The sequence below is a fragment of the Colletotrichum acutatum genome (assembly GCF_030867785.1).
Source record: "Colletotrichum acutatum strain CBS 112980 chromosome Unknown BDZ83scaffold_87, whole genome shotgun sequence".
Taxonomy (NCBI): Eukaryota; Fungi; Ascomycota; class Sordariomycetes; order Glomerellales; family Glomerellaceae; genus Colletotrichum; species Colletotrichum acutatum.
In genome coordinates this window covers 123166-139986 of record NW_026849081.1, presented here as the reverse complement: position 1 = coordinate 139986, position 16821 = coordinate 123166, and the positions used below count along the sequence as shown (strand labels likewise).

At 49.9% G+C, this 16821-nt stretch overlaps 8 protein-coding genes across 8 annotated transcripts; 3 read left to right on the top strand and 5 right to left on the bottom strand.

Annotated features, from left to right (window-relative positions):
- Nucleotides 1–210: 210 nt before the first annotated feature.
- BDZ83DRAFT_630561 (heterokaryon incompatibility protein-domain-containing protein) lies at nucleotides 211–2276 on the bottom strand. The gene is made up of 4 exons (XM_060508843.1): nucleotides 1857–2276; nucleotides 1311–1830; nucleotides 719–1257; nucleotides 211–352 (listed from the first exon to the last, which is right to left on the bottom strand). The coding sequence occupies exons 1-4, from the start codon at nucleotides 2175–2177 to the stop codon at nucleotides 308–310; spliced, it is 1425 nt and encodes a 474-aa protein (XP_060362019.1). The 5' UTR covers nucleotides 2178–2276; the 3' UTR covers nucleotides 211–307.
- An 828-nt stretch (nucleotides 2277–3104) lies between these two features.
- Nucleotides 3105–4091, bottom strand: BDZ83DRAFT_754798 (alpha-L-arabinofuranosidase axhA-2; the record flags this gene model as incomplete). Its single annotated transcript, XM_060514529.1, has 1 exon — nucleotides 3105–4091. One exon carries the CDS (start codon nucleotides 4089–4091, stop codon nucleotides 3105–3107), a length of 987 nt encoding a protein of 328 aa, XP_060362018.1.
- Nucleotides 4092–5187: 1096 nt separating this feature from the next.
- BDZ83DRAFT_705085 (MIP family channel protein) lies at nucleotides 5188–6891 on the bottom strand. Its single transcript, XM_060511502.1, has 2 exons — nucleotides 6392–6891; nucleotides 5188–6250 (listed from the first exon to the last, which is right to left on the bottom strand). Exons 1-2 carry the CDS (start codon nucleotides 6694–6696, stop codon nucleotides 5461–5463), a joined length of 1095 nt encoding a protein of 364 aa, XP_060362017.1. The 5' UTR covers nucleotides 6697–6891; the 3' UTR covers nucleotides 5188–5460.
- Nucleotides 6892–7191: 300 nt separating this feature from the next.
- Nucleotides 7192–8872, bottom strand: BDZ83DRAFT_705082 (aspartic peptidase domain-containing protein). The gene is made up of 2 exons (XM_060511501.1): nucleotides 8197–8872; nucleotides 7192–8138 (listed from the first exon to the last, which is right to left on the bottom strand). The coding sequence occupies exons 1-2, from the start codon at nucleotides 8810–8812 to the stop codon at nucleotides 7477–7479; spliced, it is 1278 nt and encodes a 425-aa protein (XP_060362016.1). The 5' UTR covers nucleotides 8813–8872; the 3' UTR covers nucleotides 7192–7476.
- Nucleotides 8873–10478: 1606 nt separating this feature from the next.
- On the top strand, nucleotides 10479–10848 carry BDZ83DRAFT_441153 (uncharacterized protein). Its single transcript, XM_060503108.1, has one exon. The coding sequence runs from the start codon at nucleotides 10569–10571 to the stop codon at nucleotides 10788–10790; it is 222 nt and encodes a 73-aa protein (XP_060362015.1). The 5' UTR covers nucleotides 10479–10568; the 3' UTR covers nucleotides 10791–10848.
- A 95-nt stretch (nucleotides 10849–10943) lies between these two features.
- BDZ83DRAFT_630552 (kelch repeat protein) lies at nucleotides 10944–13350 on the top strand. Its single transcript, XM_060508842.1, has 5 exons — nucleotides 10944–11449; nucleotides 11503–11598; nucleotides 11661–12360; nucleotides 12416–12736; nucleotides 12802–13350. The coding sequence occupies exons 1-5, from the start codon at nucleotides 11308–11310 to the stop codon at nucleotides 13313–13315; spliced, it is 1773 nt and encodes a 590-aa protein (XP_060362014.1). The 5' UTR covers nucleotides 10944–11307; the 3' UTR covers nucleotides 13316–13350.
- A 778-nt stretch (nucleotides 13351–14128) lies between these two features.
- BDZ83DRAFT_743014 (uncharacterized protein) lies at nucleotides 14129–15821 on the top strand (the record flags this gene model as incomplete). Its single annotated transcript, XM_060513129.1, has 3 exons — nucleotides 14129–14724; nucleotides 14793–15485; nucleotides 15536–15821. The coding sequence occupies exons 1-3, from the start codon at nucleotides 14162–14164 to the stop codon at nucleotides 15819–15821; spliced, it is 1542 nt and encodes a 513-aa protein (XP_060362013.1). The 5' UTR covers nucleotides 14129–14161.
- A 348-nt stretch (nucleotides 15822–16169) lies between these two features.
- BDZ83DRAFT_536775 (ankyrin repeat-containing domain protein) lies at nucleotides 16170–16622 on the bottom strand (the record flags this gene model as incomplete). The annotated part of the gene is made up of 1 exon (XM_060503368.1): nucleotides 16170–16622. A coding segment is annotated over one exon (453 nt), but the record flags the coding sequence as incomplete, so codon positions are not given.
- Nucleotides 16623–16821: the final 199 nt, after the last annotated feature.

Genomic DNA, 16821 nt, shown 5'->3' with positions numbered 1-16821 from the left:
AACAGCATTGAACTTGAAATGCAATTGAATTCACGAATCAAGCCTTCTCATAACCGATCATTAAACTTTTCGTTCCCGGAGCCACTGGCTGTTGGATCAATCGATTCCTGTTTTTTCCCTCCCATCAATTCTCTTATTTCAGGTTTCCTCCCTCTAGGCTCGCGTCGCCTTTACGTCTTGACTGCGAGTCTCGCAAATCTCTTAACCAATGGTAACTCCGAGAGCTTGGGGGTTAAACGCCAATTGCGATAGCACCTGTGTTTCCGGACAGAGGACTTCCGTTGGTTATACCTTACTTCGTATTTATTCATAAATCCTGCACTGGGTATAATTCATTCTCCACTTCCTGTGGCTAAACATTAAGGTTTGTTCACCTCTTTAACCCCCTCGCCGCTTGTACTAAATGAAATCTTTCTTCTATTCTTACTTTCCTTCTTGCTTCATCGGTCGAAAGAGACTTCTTTGTAAGAAGCGTGTCCCCTTTTGAAGGAGGCAATGTTAATCGTATGTTGGAATCGAAGTTGTCCTGGGCCCATGAGGCACCCAGCTGACCGTCGCCCCAGGCTATCTTCTCCTCCCACTCCGATACTGATAGCCCTTTATGAAAGACTTCGTCGAATAGATACATGTCCTGCGGTATGAGTTTTACAAGTGGGCGTACGGACACCAGCGCTAGCCCAAGCTGATCTGACTTCTGCGAAAGTACTAACTCCCACACCAAATCTAGTCGTAAGGCGAAATCGAGGCCAGAAGATAGGTCCCAAAATCTCATCCAGACAGTAGCCGATGTCGTTGGTGACGCTAAATCTTGTACTACTATCAGTGACTTTGACGTGGTACACAACGGATACCAGGTAGGTGGATACACCTCTGCAAGCTTGATGTTGCCCGGGGCGCTAGTGAATTGAACTGTTGTAGACTTTTCCACCCGTCTTAACATATGTCCCGGCCTTGGAAAGTCTGTTTTGAAGCTGTCAAAACTTCCTGAAACGTGGATGTAAAGATAGATAGCGTCCGCACCGAGGTCGGTTTCGTCAATCAACAGAGGTACGGCGCCAGGTGGGCGGATGATGAGGTTGCCCACATAGTAGAGAGGAATAGCTATGCGACTTTTCCCCGAAGTCAAATATCTGTCCGTGCAGTGTATCATCGCGTAGATGAAAGTTCCCATACTTAGTTTTGGACTTGAGAATCGTGTCTGAATATGCAGACCTTTGTTCGTTAGATAGTAGTGCGGGGTGTTGCCCGCGGTCTCGACTATTGTGACATTCCGGCACCCAAGGAAGTCAGCCGGAGATTTGGCAAATAACCCCCTTCGAACCGAGCAGGTTCTCCATAGCCCCAAGAAAATATCGATTCGTCATCAGTCTTCTTGATGATTTCTTCCTGGAGCCTAAAGAAAGCCTTTTCACCTTCTCCGTATAGCAACGGCATATTCACATCAAACAGGCCCATGAGGGAGTAAGCCTTATCCTCTAAACGAGTTGTCTCTCTTTTTGATGCCCAACTCATCTTCTCCGCCACTGAAAAGGACTGATGCACATCTTCGAACTTTCTGGTTAACGCAATGAGGTTTATGTTCGTTATACTGCCGAGAGCCGAGGCGAAGTTGTTCATATTGGAATTCATGTCGAAGCTCTCATTGTCGACTTGGCTTATCTTCCTTTTCCCGAGTACCATTCTCGATGGATGGGATCTACCCTCAACGTCACCGGACTTCTCGATCCACTCCACGAAGTTCCAGGACCGGTCGTAAAAGAACACTGTGGTCGCTGCCAGCAACTCTTGCAAGGTCCAACCGCGACGGAACCAGCGACTGTTGGCAAAGATCTTGTCTTTAGGATTAAACTTATAACCCCGGGAACATCTTCGAGGTAAACAAAGCATATTGCAGCCTGTCTGTACCATGCAAACATAGAATTGATGGCCTCAGATAGCTCTGTGCTGCTGCTCTTGTCTATGCAACAAGTGTCTATCCAGACCCAAGAAAGTCTTTGGTTCTGAGCGGCACGGCACATGCCATCGATTTTCGTGATCCCACCGCGGAATCCAGCTTGTTGGAAATCTCTGAATGTGAACTCGTTGCGCCCCCAAGTATGAGACAGAATGCCGTAAGGAGGTATGTCTGTGCCGGAGAATTCTCGCAATTCAAATGTACTGGTATGTAATAGCCGCATGATATCAGTTTCGACTGCGTTGTGATCTAGTAAGCTGACTGAGGGACGTTGAGAAAGCTTGACGGGGCGGTAGCCAGTATGAGTTGAGCAGAAAAAAAAGCGGCTTAGCAAGCCCTTTCCACAAACGACAATCTGACGTCTCTCATCTCGCGTGCGGGGTAAGAATAAGAGAATGCCCCCTGTTCAGGCGCCGTGGTTCGCCAGAGACTACTGGATGAACTGCATATGAGCGTAAGTAACCAACAGATTTGCCAAGGCTATTCGACCTGCTTATTTGATGCATATCTCAGCTGAGGGTACATAGGAAGTGCAAAAAGTATGACCGATTGTCGGTATTTTCTCATTGTCAGTGTCACGAAGCCCATTGGCTGGCGGCACTTGGTATCCTAGTTTACTGCAAATTTGTATGAGTGGTCCTCGCATGCTTCATCTTTACACGGAGCACGCATATGTCTGAACATTCGTACACCTCCCAAGTCCCATTTTGTATCCCAAATCTGTAGCACTTGAGAGGCGCAAAGTCGGGGATGTAAAGATTCTCCGCCAACCTTGAGTATCCGCACGAAATTCAGACGAAGCCGTCATAGGCCTTCATACAGAAAAATCAATGACTGGAGCGAAACTTGGAATCGCTAGCAAAGTTGAAGCGAAAGCATGAAAGCATGACGATCATAAGTTGATGCTCAACAGTAGGCCATCTGTGAGGATCTCCTAGCCTAGATGTGTTGTGTATGTTTGATAAATATTTACATGTGAAATGGAAGCTCCTCGTTGTGCAAACACCCTCCTGGACTGACAACGTACACATTCCTCTCGTTTGGCTGTCTGGCCCACTATTGAGATAGCTAAGGAATGAAGGAGTACTTTCTGGTGTCAAACGTGATGCCACAGAAGTCTAGTAGGTTGAAGTCTGGCGAAGGGTGAGTCCTATCGCTGCAAAGTGAGAACTGCCGGGCGGTAGGGCAGCAAGCCGTAGTCACCGCTCGAGCTGGGGGATCGTCCCTGGTAAAGAAGCTGAAGGTTGCACGGATCGACAGTCATGGTCTGGTCGGGATCGCCGCGAACCAAGTCACCGTGGCTGATGTCATTGGTCCAGGTAGCACCGCTGTTGGCCTTGCCAGCAAAGGGGTTGCTCTCGGTCGCGGCCTGGGCCGTCCACGCTCCGCCGAGACTGGTGGCCGTGAAAGAGCGGAAGTAGCGACCGTTGGCGCCGACAGCTTCGACGATCATGAGATACTGCTGCTTGCCCTTGACGGTGTAGACTTGGACAGCCTCGAAGAGGTTGTTGGTCGTGTCGCTCATGACAACCGTTGAGGCGGTGCCAAAGTTGCCCGGGAAGTTTCCGATGGGTATGCTAGAGCGGTAGATCTTGCCATTGTCGCCCGCAAAGAAGAGGTACATGTTGGTGCTGTCGCCAATGAGCGTCTGGTCGATGGGCCCGGTGCTGGAGCCGGAGATGGTTCCGGAGAACATGGGCTGCGCCGCGGACCATCCGTTCGCAATGGAGGGATCGCTCGACGTCTTGTAGGAGAACTGGGTCGGACCCCATTGATAGGCGAGAACCCAGATGTTCTTAGGACGGAAGTAGAAGATGGTGGGTGCGACGGCGGACTGGGTCATTGCGTTTTGAGACGCGGCACCCATTTGAGACCAGTCGGAAAACAGGCCAAAGTTCATCGAGCCCCAGGTTGAACCTTGGTCGTGAGTTGACGCGTATACAAGGTGCTTACCGTTGTAGGTAACGGTAGTGAAGTCCTTGAGCGAGGCCCATCCGGATTTGGGAGTGGCCAGCGCGCTGGTCGATGTCCAGCGGTAGGTAGACGGGAGGTCGCATGTCTGAGCGATGACATCCGTCAGGGACGCAAGGAGCAGTAGGGTGGTTGAAACCACGCCCGCGTTGGCTTTGAGCATCATCTCAGCGTTGTGGAGTATGTACAAAAGATGAAAGAAGCTTGAGTTTCTGGAACAGGAACTCCTTGGCTAGAAACAGTTGGCAGTCGTCTGATCTTTATATATATATATATATATATATATATGAGAAATTTTTGTATTTTTACATGGCAGTGATTGGCTATTCAACTGTTAATTGCAAGTCGTTCTTCCTTAGTCGCAAGCCGGCAGTTGCTCGCCAAAGCGAGAGAGTCCGAGAGAGTCGCACTGGGATACGAATTTAATCAATCTGGCATTCGTGGGTTAACCAAGGTGAAACTAGACTATACTCCATGCAGACTGCCGTTTGTGCCGTATGGATTACCGACACCAATACTACTTCTCATATTGCCAAAAGTAATTTGAATAGTATGATCCTGTGCTACAACCCCCCTGCCGCCCTAGACACAAACGGGTTCTGCGGCTCCGGTGCCGAATTAAGATTGTTCGCGAACGTTTTCGAAAGCTTTACATTCAGCCGGCGGATCGCATGTGATGCGCACCAATTGCGGTTCCTTGGTTCTAGGTGCACTTCTCTTAACACTCACTCAGGGTTCCATCGAAGTGCGTGTTGACCTTGGTTTCCCCAGACTTCTCCTCTTTTCGGACTGATCGCCACAGCGCCAAAGTTTTCCCCGACTTGGCGGTTGGGTAACCGCCAAATACCGATTGGTAGTAGTAGACGCAGTGGAAGTTGCTAATCGTCATGGAACACTGTGTCGGCCTCATATCAAAACCGTAAGCTACAATGACCGAGTCGGGCTGATGAATGGGTTGAGCATGTGTAATGTTCGGCTGTACCCATGATTACAGAGGATTCTAAATTATCTGAGTGAATAGATTGTAGTATGGTGTATTACTGCATGAAGTTCGGACGAACTTCATCGGTTGAAATTAGTTGCTACATTCTCTCCGCACACCTTGATACCCCGAAATAAAGTGCAATAGAGTTGTAGAAACTCCATGAATCGCAGTCATTTTAGAAGTTCCATTTAAGGTAATGCAAGATGGAGTCTCCACGAATGAATTCGTCTCGATGCTCGTAAAACCCCGAATGTCTCGTATTACTTGGAAGTTCAAGGATATCTTTGATTTGTGAGCCTGTATTTGGGCGTACGTCCTCCATCCGAGTTAATTATCAGTCTAGGCCTATTCTAAGTATTACTGTTGCTATCCTTTGTCTACCTGTCTAAGTCTATCCTGCCTGAGGTGATAGCCAATTTGTAGCCAGCTGATCCTCATCTCGCACATCGCCTTGAAAACTCTTGGCTTGCGGAAACTTGCCACATAATTTTATGCTAGACCCCGTTGACTTTGATTTCCAAATGTCAATAAGGACCTCCAACTGCGTCGTTTAGTCATCTTCCTTTCTCGGGATGTTGAAAGGAGAGTCACGCCCAGTGTAGATGAACCCATCATAAACGCAAGCACCGGCAATACCACCAACAATAGCCGCAGCCCAGGGAGCCCAAAGCCAGTAATAAGAGTCATGAGTGAAGACATCTGAGCCATAGCCAACAATAGCCAACGCAATACGCGGGCCAGTATCTCTGGCACCGTTCATGGCGTACCCAGTGTTGATGCCCAAGGCGGAGCCAATGGCCAACAGAGCCAAGAACATGGCAAAGGGTTGCGTGCCCTTTGGCGGCGACAGGTTGTTCTTGTCAGCCAGAGCAAACACAATAGCCACTAGCGCGGCCGAGGCAAGGAACTCGGTGTAAAAGGCGCCGGCATAAGGAAGTCCAGACTTAGGGAAGGTAAAGAAGAGGCCGGCAGTGGCATGTTCCCCGATCAAAGTGCGGGCAGCCCCGCCCTCGTACTCCGCGATGCTGGTGGAGTAGTTCAAATAGACGGCAAGACTGGCGAAGGTGGCACCCAAGACCTGGGCGGCTAAGAAGCTGGGCACCTTGCGCCAGGGGAAGCCGCGAAAAAGAGCCAGGACGACTGTCACGGTTGGGTTGCAGTGCCCACCTGAGACGCCGCCGGACATCCATACGGCCATAGCTACGCCGGCTGCCCAGGCCAGGCGGCACTGCAAGAAGTCACCTGCATTTTCGCGGATGTCGGCCGACTGGTAGTTCAGACGCGTCTCACATTCAACACCTGCTCCAAAAAGTAAGATCATGAAGGTGCCCCAAAACTCACTATGTGTGTACGCTGTCAGCATCTGGCTAATTCTAAGAGCTATTGCCGTGAACGATCCCGGTGGGGGAAGCTCCGGTGGGGAATCATCCCCGTGATTAAAGTGATATAAAGATGAATGCAGCCGATATTCAGGTACTCACGCAAATTCTTCCCGCCAGTAATGACGGATTTGGGCCCATGTGTTTGGTGGCCTGTCACTGAGCGCCCATTGTGGCTTGTGTAGACGTGTCTCTTGGTGGGCAGCGACTGGCGCGGCGGGCAGTACTGGCTCGACGTCTTCGTGGTGTGGATGAACCTCCTGTAGGGAGGCACGTCGCATGGATAGGGGCGACACGAGTCGCTGGCCACTGAACGATGGCAGTTGGAATGTGCCGGTGCGTCGTCGATGCCTTGAGAGGAGCGGCTGGCTTTCGCCTGGATCGTGAATTGATGACGCTGGAGACATATCCTCGCGCGGCTGTTTCGCAGCAAGCTGCTGGATTTGATGCTAAGAGAGACCTTTGAGTTTATCGCCTGACAGAGGCTGATGATATGCCAGAGGCGGAGTGATAAGTTCTTGATGAGAAAAAGGAAGTGTAGGGACAAATTTTCTCTGTGAAGATGACGATGCCTTCGCATGAGATGTGTTGTTTTTGTTTGCCTCTCATCGATCCACCAAAAACCAGGCGGCAACACGGTTGCTGCTGCATCCCGTATCAAGTTGATCTACATGTTGCATTGCGTACCCGCTCACTAGTCCGTGTGGTTCCCGAGGCCAAGCTCCGATTTGGTGGTGCAAGGAGCTGCAAGACAACAACTCCGTATTTATCTGTGGATTTAAGCACTATTATGGAGAAGGCTGATAAGTTATCGCGCAAGCAAGGCCAGTCAATGCGTAATTTTTCTGGGTCGAGACACCTAGGAATTTGAACTTTCCCTGTTTTTTTCCAAGGCTGTCGGACTACGTGGCTCACCGACATCTTTGATGTCAATGACACTGAAAGAATTTCTTGATATGTGAGATAGAGTTGGGAGAATGTTAAAAAGGCTCTTCGTAGTTTGCAATATTTGTCTTGAGGCTCGCTCGTCAGGTGGATGTTGCAAATCATTCTATCTTGCAAGTGCTACAATTGCACGCTAAGATGGCTCTATAGAATGACAGTAAGGTAAGAAGTGAGAAAAGAGAAAGAGCTTGTAGAACCAGCCGACAAGCAAGTTGAACTATCAGCATGTAATGATTATCTGATCACTCCTGTTGGAAGCGCACGCTCTGCGCTCGTGGCCGTTTGGCAGCTCCCTTTGATGGGTTGGCCGACACAAATTCCTGAATGTTTGTCCCTGACTCGTTGAGTTTAGCCTGTGCCATTCCGAGCTGTTTGTTCTCAAGATCGAATACTGTGTACACAGCCGAGAGCATAGGAGCACCGAAAGATGCTACGTTGCTGTCAATGGGCTCTAATGGAAGTGTGCACAGTGAACTACCGCTCTTGTCGGTAACGGGTGCACCGTTTTTCATGAGAGGGATGAAGATCATCGACAAAGGAACCTCGACCTTGGCCGTCTGGAACTCGAAGTTGAACTTGGCACCCGAATCGCCGCTGCTGCATTTCAATGCTTTTGTCCCATCCTGCAATGTTTGGACGTTGATTGCCGGTCCGATCTGATCCAAGATCTTTGCTGGGAAGGATAAAGACGGGTTACCTGTATCGACGAGGACGGGCGGGAAATTGTTTCCGCCGATTGCCGTTGGTTTAGCATTCTTGTCCGCCGAAAAGGAGAAGGATGTCCAAGGTACGATAAAGTCGTTTGAGTTGAATAGCTTCTGTCCAACGAGAGAAACCATCTGCATTTGACCTGTAAACTTGGCAGTATCCATCCCGCCGAACACGACGCTTCCAGTAGGCGATCCTTGGTGATGTCAGCAGAAGTTCATGCGTATATGCAGAGCTCAAATCTGTGAACTTACTGAAATCATTCAAGTATACACTGTAAGCCAGAGACTCGGTGAGCCCCTGTGCTTTGAGATTTTCTGGAAAGTTTGTGTATGGCTTGGCATTATTGGCAAGAACGGACGCCTCTGAGCTTGAGGGGCCAACACCCAGAATAGCAATTAAAGGCGATGTCAGCTTGCCGGTCTGACCCAATCCCATTGTGTTGTTCGAGACCGATGTGTTCCCGACTGTGACTGATTCTGACATGAAGGTTCCTTGGATTTCAACGCCATTCGCGTACGTGGCCTCGAATGGAGAGCGATTGGCGTTGAAGGTAGTAGATTTCGTATTATCAAATGCACCTGAGACGCTAGAGTTCTTGCCGTTGTTGGCTGTGCATGTTGCCAAGCGGTCTTTGCATAGGCGGCTGTTGAGCTGAGGAACCCAGAGATCACTGCTTCCTGTGTCGAAGATCGCCATAACCTGTTGCGGCGGGGATCCAACTGAGATCTTCATCGATGCAACGAACTTGCTGTTCGGGTCGTTCATGCGGGTGAAGGGAATCTCGACCGTCTTCAGACATTGTATAGACTGGATTAGGCACACGCTCGTGACCAGCAGTTTCATTGTGATGGTGGAAGGCGACCACATCGCGCTCACTGGTTGCGAACAATAAGTACAGGCGGATTAAAAATAAGTATTGCAGTGTAGAGTTGCACAGCAACTGATTAGCCTGTGTCGAAAGTTGAGCTGATTCGATCATATCAGCGAGAAGCTCAATTATATTATAACTTCTTACGAAATTTGACCGAACTAAAGTTTTCATCTTTTCGATTCTCTCCATCCGCCAGTCAGTCTCTGACTGTATTCCCGGCCGAGTTTCGGGCTTACCCATCCAGGGCGAAAGTCATGAATCGTTGTGATACACTGGTCTGTTTTGTATGGGCGAAAATTTTCCGCGGCTTCAGGATAAATATTTAGTTACGACTCAGCTCGCGTCCCGCTCTGGCTCAAGCGTCGAACTTGGGCGCCGTACAACGACATTCAACTAGCCAAGACTAAGTGTGCATGAGGTGGTTGCCCCCTTGAACTCTTCGATTGTTACTAACTTGCCTTCAGCCGAATTAGAGTTTCTTTTGAGCTGGTTTTTTAATCGGAAAGTCTTTGCTGCTATTCCACGGAAACACTGTTTGCCCTGGTCTTATTTCGGGGAGACGGCTGAGTTCCAATGAAACTGGCAAGATGAAGACGTTTAGTGCTGATCAGAGCTGGAACTTGGAAGATTTTCCGGCAGATGGCTATTTGTCTTAGGTAAATACGTTGTCAATGCTGCAGATGAGTAGACTTTATCCTGGACTCGACTACATACTCAGTCTAGCAGTGAAGGCTAACGCATATGCAAACCAGGTAATCTCCTACGCTTGAATCCTGACGTTAAGTATATGTGCATCTTCTTTCCTACAACGGCCTATGAATGCATCAGAATAAGTCATACCTCAGTCGCAGATTCTTGACTGAACTTTTGACGGTCTCTATCGAGCTACCTCAATTTCCGTGCCAGAACCATAAAGACGACGCCCTGCATGGCCGCTGCTTCGGCTCGTTGGGTGGCTCTTGCTGATATGATTCTACCTCCACTGACGGTTGTTCCCTTTGAGTTCCTTCTAAAGTTTCGTCGTCCGGTTCGCTAGGGAATGGGGGAAATGAAACATATTTGTGCGCGGGACTTTCATCTAAATCCTATTGAGCGTCATCTTTTTGCTTTCCTTTCAGCACCGTACTCCTTGCTTGTAGTTGCAGAGCACTCTTGACAGTCTTTGGCGCTTTTGGTTTTCCTGGACTTTTCTCATCTCCGAAGTTAGCCATAGTCACGGTTTTGTTTGTGAGGAAGGGTCAGACGATACAAAATGCAGCTTATGATGGCAGGCGGATGGCGGAAAATTCAAGGTTCTCTTCTTAGCCTGATGCGATGATATTCTAACAGCCTTTCCTCTTTATGACGGCCGGTATCATGTTTGCTCTGCAGGTGTCGAAGTCTCTAGATGTAACCATTCGTCTCCGCCGCTAGCCCAAAGTTACATGTAGGGATCTCACAATAATCCTTCGCTTTTTCATGCAACCTGAATAGTAGTTCGTGTAGGAAAAGTGTGCCTATACGGTTCTCACCAGACACAACTGGAATTACGGAGACCGTCGGGGGATCAATCACTCGGAAGTAGTCTAACATTTTGTGGTTGGGGACGTGAGCAAATGGTCTACAACAATGTCGGGAATACCGTGAAACAATGATGATTAAATCACCTTTGCCTTGTCTGAGCCGAACCAACAAAGAATCTGGGAGGTATCAGCAGGGTGCTGCACAGCCCCTGGAGCGGCCCCCAAATCGTCAAGGGTCTGCGTTACAGGGATGATAATCTTGCTATTCGTTTTGCCGCGGGCGATTTTGGTCCACTGTCGGCCACGATATCCGGCGGAGCAAGGCTTGTTGCACCTTAAGTTGATTAAGCTGTTGCCTGTGTGTTCCGTCCGTGGAAAACCCCAGGGGTCATCTGCGCTAATTTGCCGTCGTCGCTGTTCTACAAGAACTTCAACTCAAGATTCTCTGAACGTTTCTAAATGGGAAGCTTAGTTGGTTATAGCCAAAATATTGCATGTCATTCAATCCAACACGATATCACCTTCGTTTCTAAGCAGACCGTTACCTAAGACAGGGCCATCAAGAGACTGTGAGACAACTTTCTCAGGCCTTTCTGAACAACGTGCCAACGCCACATCAGGCTACGAAGGGGACGAGGGTTTGGAAGCCCGTCAGCATGCCAAGGGCGCTAACGATCCTTCGCGAGCCATTTTGCCCAATGCTAGGGCATTTTGGCTCATCGCCTTGATTTAGCGTCATGGGTTTGCAGGCTTTCAGCATGATTTGGGTTTGATGTTAATTTCGGCAGCATCAGCCTCAACCGAATCCAACATTGCGCCGCTCCCTTACCCAGTGTCTTGGAGCCTTTCCTTCAAACATGGCGGGGAGTTTGATGGCTGAAACTTGACTTTCTCCTCCTCGTTCCTCACTTTTTCGTTGATTTTGGTGTTTTCGTCGCGTCGTTCGTTCCGTTACTGTTTTTTCTCCTCCTTAATTTCACGAAACGACGATGCTCAAGTCGTCGGTGAAGGGGGCTTTGCTGGGATGTGTGCTGCAACTGCCCAGCCTCTCGAATGCCCAGTCGAAGCGCGCTTGGGAATTGTCAGACGTACCCTCATCCGAGATTTTTCTCCGTCGAGCAGAAGCAAGAGGTAGTGAATATCGAACTCTTAGCAATCGAACTCAACTGATCATGACCGTTTAGTCGCGGTACTTGGCGACTACGCCTACATCGATGGCGGCGAGGTCTCTCAGCTCGACGCGCGAGGTAACCCGATAACGTCGCGAGGCTCCAACGCAGGTCAGTTACTTCAGCGACAAAGCGACCAATCCCGAAACCTTCTCACGCGATGCGAACATTAGTCAACTCCACATTATCGATCGATTTGACGACGTCATGGTCCGCAACCAGCGTCAGGATCAGGGAGATTCCGAAGACGCCGAAGACCATGGATCAACAGGCGATGTGGAAGAACGACGCGAAGAACACATTCTGGATCTGGGGCGGGCATAGCCCATTCGGAGCTCCGTTAGACGAGCCCACGTCCTGGAAGTTTGAAGCAGATGGCAAAGGAGGCGGGACATGGTCAAAAGAGACGCCAGCGAACCCAACACTTTTCCAGGAATTGCGACGAAATGAGGGTGGCGCATTTGCTAGTACCCCTGACGCCGGGTTCTGGTTTGGAGGACAATCGTCAGGCTGGACCACATCCAACCCTTACTCGCAGCCACTCCCGGGTATCCTGTCCTACAATATGACAACGAAGTCGTGGGCGAACGAAACGAATGACGCCTTCTCCAAGTATGGCACTTTGACGGGAGGCTCAGCCGTCTACATCCCGACTTTCGGTCCGAATGGTCTCATCACCATTATGGGCGGCGCAACCTGGGGTCTCGAACCTGATCAGGCGAAGCCTCTTGGATGGCAGGATTTCAGCAACTTGACCTTCATGGACCCAGTAACCAGAGATTGGTACTGGCAAAAGACAACCGGAAACGCGCCCACACCCCGCAGCAACTTTTGCAGCGTCGGAGTCGAAGGCAATAACGGGACCTATGAAATGTGAGCATTCCCAGCGATCTCATACCGCTTTTCGTTGTAACTTACAAAGTTTTAGCTTTGTGTTCGGCGGCACCAACAGCGAGACAGGCTCAACTTATGACGATGTTTTCGTTTTAAGCCTCCCGGGGTTCTTCTGGAATCAAGTCGCTTACGAGTCGAAAAGTCCAAGGAGGAATCATTGCTGCGCAGTAGTCGGCCGCCGTCAAATGCTGTCAGTTGGAGGAGCGGATGGTAAGACAGGATATACAAGTGCCGACCCCTGGCCGCAAGGTCTCGGTCTCTTCGACATGACGGACTGGAAGTGGAAGATGGACTACGACGCAGACGCCAAAGACTACGAAAGCGCGAAGACAGTCAGTGACTGGTATCAGCAAACGTAAGAGGAATTAGCCTAGTATTTGAAAGCTGACGGCATGAGCCAAGGTGCTAACCTCGATCTAGTGGTGCCAATGCAGTACAGTGGTCATCCAATGAAGTTCAGGCACTGTTCAGGAAGTCAAACTCAAATACGACTGGAGAAAACAATCAAGATCCAGCAGAGAATGGAGATGCCAAGGGATCTACCCCAATAGCTGCCATTGTCGGAGCTGTGGTTGGAGCCGTCGTCGGTGCCATCGTCGGGCTTGCTCTGTTCTGCTTCGTCAAACGTCGGAAGCAGAAGCAAGCAGCCGAAGCAGTGACTGCACTTGCTCCATATCCTGATCACGCAAAGGGTGATGGGGCATACCGGTCTTACTACCACCCTGTGGCCCCAGGGGAGCTACATTCGGATGTACCACAAACGGAATTATATGGTGGATCAATACCCCAGCATGAGATGTGGGCAGAAGTACCAAAGCATGAGATGGGTGCCTCTGGAGTTCATCATTACACCGTTACTGAACTCGACTCCCACAACACTTTGTTGGGACACGGAGTTGGAGACCACTCCAAATTCAGACGTGATCTGCAATAGGACACGCACTTCTAATAAACACGAGTTGTCAAATATCCGCTGCATTTGAATGTCAGAAAACGCAAGTGATATTGGCGTAGCATTGATGTTGCCTTCAATGCAGTTGTGATCCAATTAAACAGGCTCACGATACTATCCGACTGCAGCATTCGGTAATAATGCCCAATCAGTCTTCGCTAGCCAGCATATCTAATCAGAAATGGTATGTTCATGCCCTGGGAGCAGTGATGACTCGGCCCGGGTGTCTCCCACCGGTCTCGTTCGCCCATTCGAGCGGCAGATGATCGCCACATCACTCAGACTAATGTCACACAAACCCGCTAAGGGACATTAACCGCACGCATCTCTCGTAAATCGAATGAAACATTGAGATAAGGTACCTAACGGGAATCCTTCCGCAGTGGAGCTATCGCTGACTCCAGTCCACATCCCCCTGCCATTTTGGCTCAACTTGCAACGTTGAAGTGCACGATGCCGGTCCATCTCACGTCAGCTATGTGGAATTGCTTGGCTGTGTAACACAATGTAGCAGGGAAGAGCGCAGTGATCTTCAATCTTGTTGAAATGAATTATCAGAACGATGCTCAGACCATTTCCGTAGGTGATGCATCAACAATCAGTGCCATTCACGATGTGTTGGCGTGCTTCCGACTTTTTCCAGGGAGGCAAGCAAGTGTGTTACCTAAAGTAACAGAAGAGGTCGAAGGTTTTCCCATTTACCACCGAAGACTGCCTCGTATAAAGTTCAGGCTATGTCGAAGGTAGCTCCAGCCCTTTTCTTCTATGGCTTGATTAAGCAACATCATACTACAGCGTCCATTCAGCAGCCGGCAACGAGACTTCAAGATGTCACCAACCAAGAAGAAGATCTTGTTCCTCTGTAACAAAGACTATGGCCAGGCCAATGTCATTCTTTCAGCTACCTACGCAGTGATACAGATCAACCCCGACGTCGAAGTACACATTGGCTCACAAGCAGGCTTCGATTCTCAGCTCCGCCGCTTCGTCGACCAATGCAGCAAGATAGAAGGAGCCCCGGCTGGGACTGCTGTCAAGCTACATCCACTCATCGGTCTCTCCCACTTTGAGGCCGTGGATAGACCTGATAACCCGGCGCTGGCTACTTGGCTTACAAAGCCAGGGCTCGTCAACACGTCCCGCAACATGCTGACTCTTGCCGGCCTTGCACTTCCATGGAGCCCAGAGGAATTTTTTGAGACTTATAAAGCTATCGAGGAAGTTTTCGAGGAGGTAAAGCCGGACGTGACTGTAGTGGAGTCATTCTTCGCACCGGCCACAACCTTTGCCAACCAAGCGAACATCAACTGGATTTGCCTAGCCCCAAACACCATTAAAGAATTTGCGCTGCCAATGCAACCCAAGCTTGCCATGCTGTGGAAGTATCCCATGTAAATACACACAAAGCAATGTCGAAGCCTGTGTCTAAGAGCTAACATCAATCAAGTATACAGTCTAGCCTGCCATTTCCGATCCCACTCCATCTGGTCCCTCTCAACGTTTTCTTCAACCTTGTCGCCGGATACGGACTCATCGCGGACTCGAGATATAAGCATGTCTCGGCATATCTCGCCAAACACGCTGGACCCGGCGTCGAGATCATCACCTGGAACGAGCTCGGCCTTCTGAAAGCACCGCCCAAGGGCCTTCGCATCCTCGTCGCCAACAGCCCCGACATTGACTTCCCCTTTGAGACTATCCCCGAGTCCATCACACCATGTGGTCCTATCACTCGGGCTGCCCCGAAGATTGAAGTCGAAGACCCTGAACTCGCCGAATGGCTAAGTCGAGGGCCGACCGTCTTCATCAGCCTCGGCACGCACCACTTCTATGATCTTCCGAAGGCGACTGAATTCGCACATGCGATTCGAAATCTTCTTGATCGAGCAGAAGAGCACAAAGTTGATTCAGAAGATGAAGCTAGACTCCAAGTCCTTTGGAAGATGCCGCGCAAGTTGAACGAGAATGAGAACGCGACGGAATACTCTGAGCCGTGGCTCGACGTCATGGCAATCATGAGTCCATTTATCGAACAGGATAGAGTGAAGATCACGGACTGGTTTACTGCTGAACCAAAGTCTATTCTAGAGTCTGGCCATCTGGTGTGCTGTGTCAGCCATGGCGGCTCCAACTCATTCCATGAGGCTTTGTGGTAAGCACCTCGTCACTCAACTTGAGAGCTCTCGCTAACTTTCAATCTAGTACTGGCATACCACAAGTCGTTCTGCCAGGCTGGGGCGACTGCTATGACTTCGCTATCCGCTCAGAGATCTTGGGCATTGGGAAGTGGGCCAACAGGAAGGCCAAGCCTTACTGGGAGAGGATAGAACTTTCCGAGAAGCTGATTGAAGTCGTGCTTGGCCCCCAAGCGCAAGCAATGCAGGAACAAGCTAGAGCACTGGCCGAGCAGCATCCGGAGGGCGCTGGACGAGAAAAGGCTGCAAGAGAGATTTTGGATCTGCTAGATAAGATTGATGAGAAGGACTAGTTTTGTGGCTTCTTCAAGATCACAGTCTTAACATCAATGTCAATTGAATGCGTAAGAAGCGTAAGATTCCATCAAAGCTACCCTGTGTGAGTCTCGGAGCCAAAGCCAAAGCCCAATGCACTGTCCAACGATGCCCAATGATCACTCATCCTCCACAGTAGCCGCGAACCTTTTGTCTCCCTTCCACCAAGGACGATCTTCTGTTCGTGTGGGTTCAGCACTTTTCGATTCCTCGAAAAAGGATGACCCGTTAGTCGCCGTGAAGGGCTTCCTTTCGCTCTCTGCAGTCAAATTCTCTGAGTTCAACCCTTCTGAATCCAGGTGTTCTGTATTTCCCCTCCTCGCCCTCAGGTAGTCCACGATCCCGCCATGTCCCTCCTGGAGCGCAACATGCAGCGCAGTATACCCTTGTCGATCCTGCGCGTCAACGTCTGCCCCATTTTCGATGAGCATTTCTAGAATCACAAGACTTCCTGTCCAGGCTGCAAGGTGCAAAGCCGTCCATCGCTTATTCGTGTTGATGATCTGTAAGCTTGCACCTTTCTTGACTAGCAACTCTGCAACACTAGAATGGCCTTGAAGGATTGAGAGATAAAGTGGTGTCTGACCCTTGCGAGTCTGAGCATCTATATGCGCATCGTGGCGTAGGAGCATCTCGACAATCGGGAGGGACCCCCATGAGGCTGCGTCATGCAATGGCGTACGCCATGACAAGTCTTTGGAGTTGACGAGATGCTCCGCTTTCTGAATCAGAATCTGACAGCATCTAAGATGGAGCCCAATCACGGCCTTGTATAATGCGTTGTGATCATTTGTGTCAACTTGAGTGGGGCTCGCTCCGTTTTCGAGTAGCAGCCAGACGGTTGATGCGGTTCCTCTGTCCGCTGCTAGATGCAGAGGTGTCACTCCGTGTTTGTTCCTAGCGTCGATTTCGGCCTTATTCTGTAAGAGTATCCAGACGATATTCAGAGAGCTCCTGTCTTGATTGCCGCTAGTATTG

Coding starts and splice junctions, on each gene's coding strand:
- BDZ83DRAFT_630561 (XM_060508843.1), bottom strand. CDS start 2,177: ATGCGGCTATTACATACCAGTACATTTGAATTGCGAGAATTCTCCGGC. Junction 1,258..1,310: donor ACCTGCTCGGTTCGAAGGGG/GTTATTTGCCAA, acceptor ATGTCACAATAG/TCGAGACCGCGGGCAACACC. Junction 353..718: donor TCGCCTTACGACTAGATTTG/GTGTGGGAGTTA, acceptor CTTAATGTTTAG/CCACAGGAAGTGGAGAATGA.
- BDZ83DRAFT_705085 (XM_060511502.1), bottom strand. CDS start 6,696: ATGTCTCCAGCGTCATCAATTCACGATCCAGGCGAAAGCCAGCCGCTC. Junction 6,251..6,391: donor TACTGGCGGGAAGAATTTGC/GTGAGTACCTGA, acceptor GTACACACATAG/TGAGTTTTGGGGCACCTTCA.
- BDZ83DRAFT_705082 (XM_060511501.1), bottom strand. CDS start 8,812: ATGTGGTCGCCTTCCACCATCACAATGAAACTGCTGGTCACGAGCGTG. Junction 8,139..8,196: donor TGTATACTTGAATGATTTCA/GTAAGTTCACAG, acceptor GACATCACCAAG/GATCGCCTACTGGAAGCGTC.
- BDZ83DRAFT_441153 (XM_060503108.1), top strand. CDS start 10,569: ATGATAATCTTGCTATTCGTTTTGCCGCGGGCGATTTTGGTCCACTGT.
- BDZ83DRAFT_630552 (XM_060508842.1), top strand. CDS start 11,308: ATGCTCAAGTCGTCGGTGAAGGGGGCTTTGCTGGGATGTGTGCTGCAA. Junction 11,599..11,660: donor GTCGCGAGGCTCCAACGCAG/GTCAGTTACTTC, acceptor TGCGAACATTAG/TCAACTCCACATTATCGATC. Junction 12,737..12,801: donor AGTGACTGGTATCAGCAAAC/GTAAGAGGAATT, acceptor ACCTCGATCTAG/TGGTGCCAATGCAGTACAGT.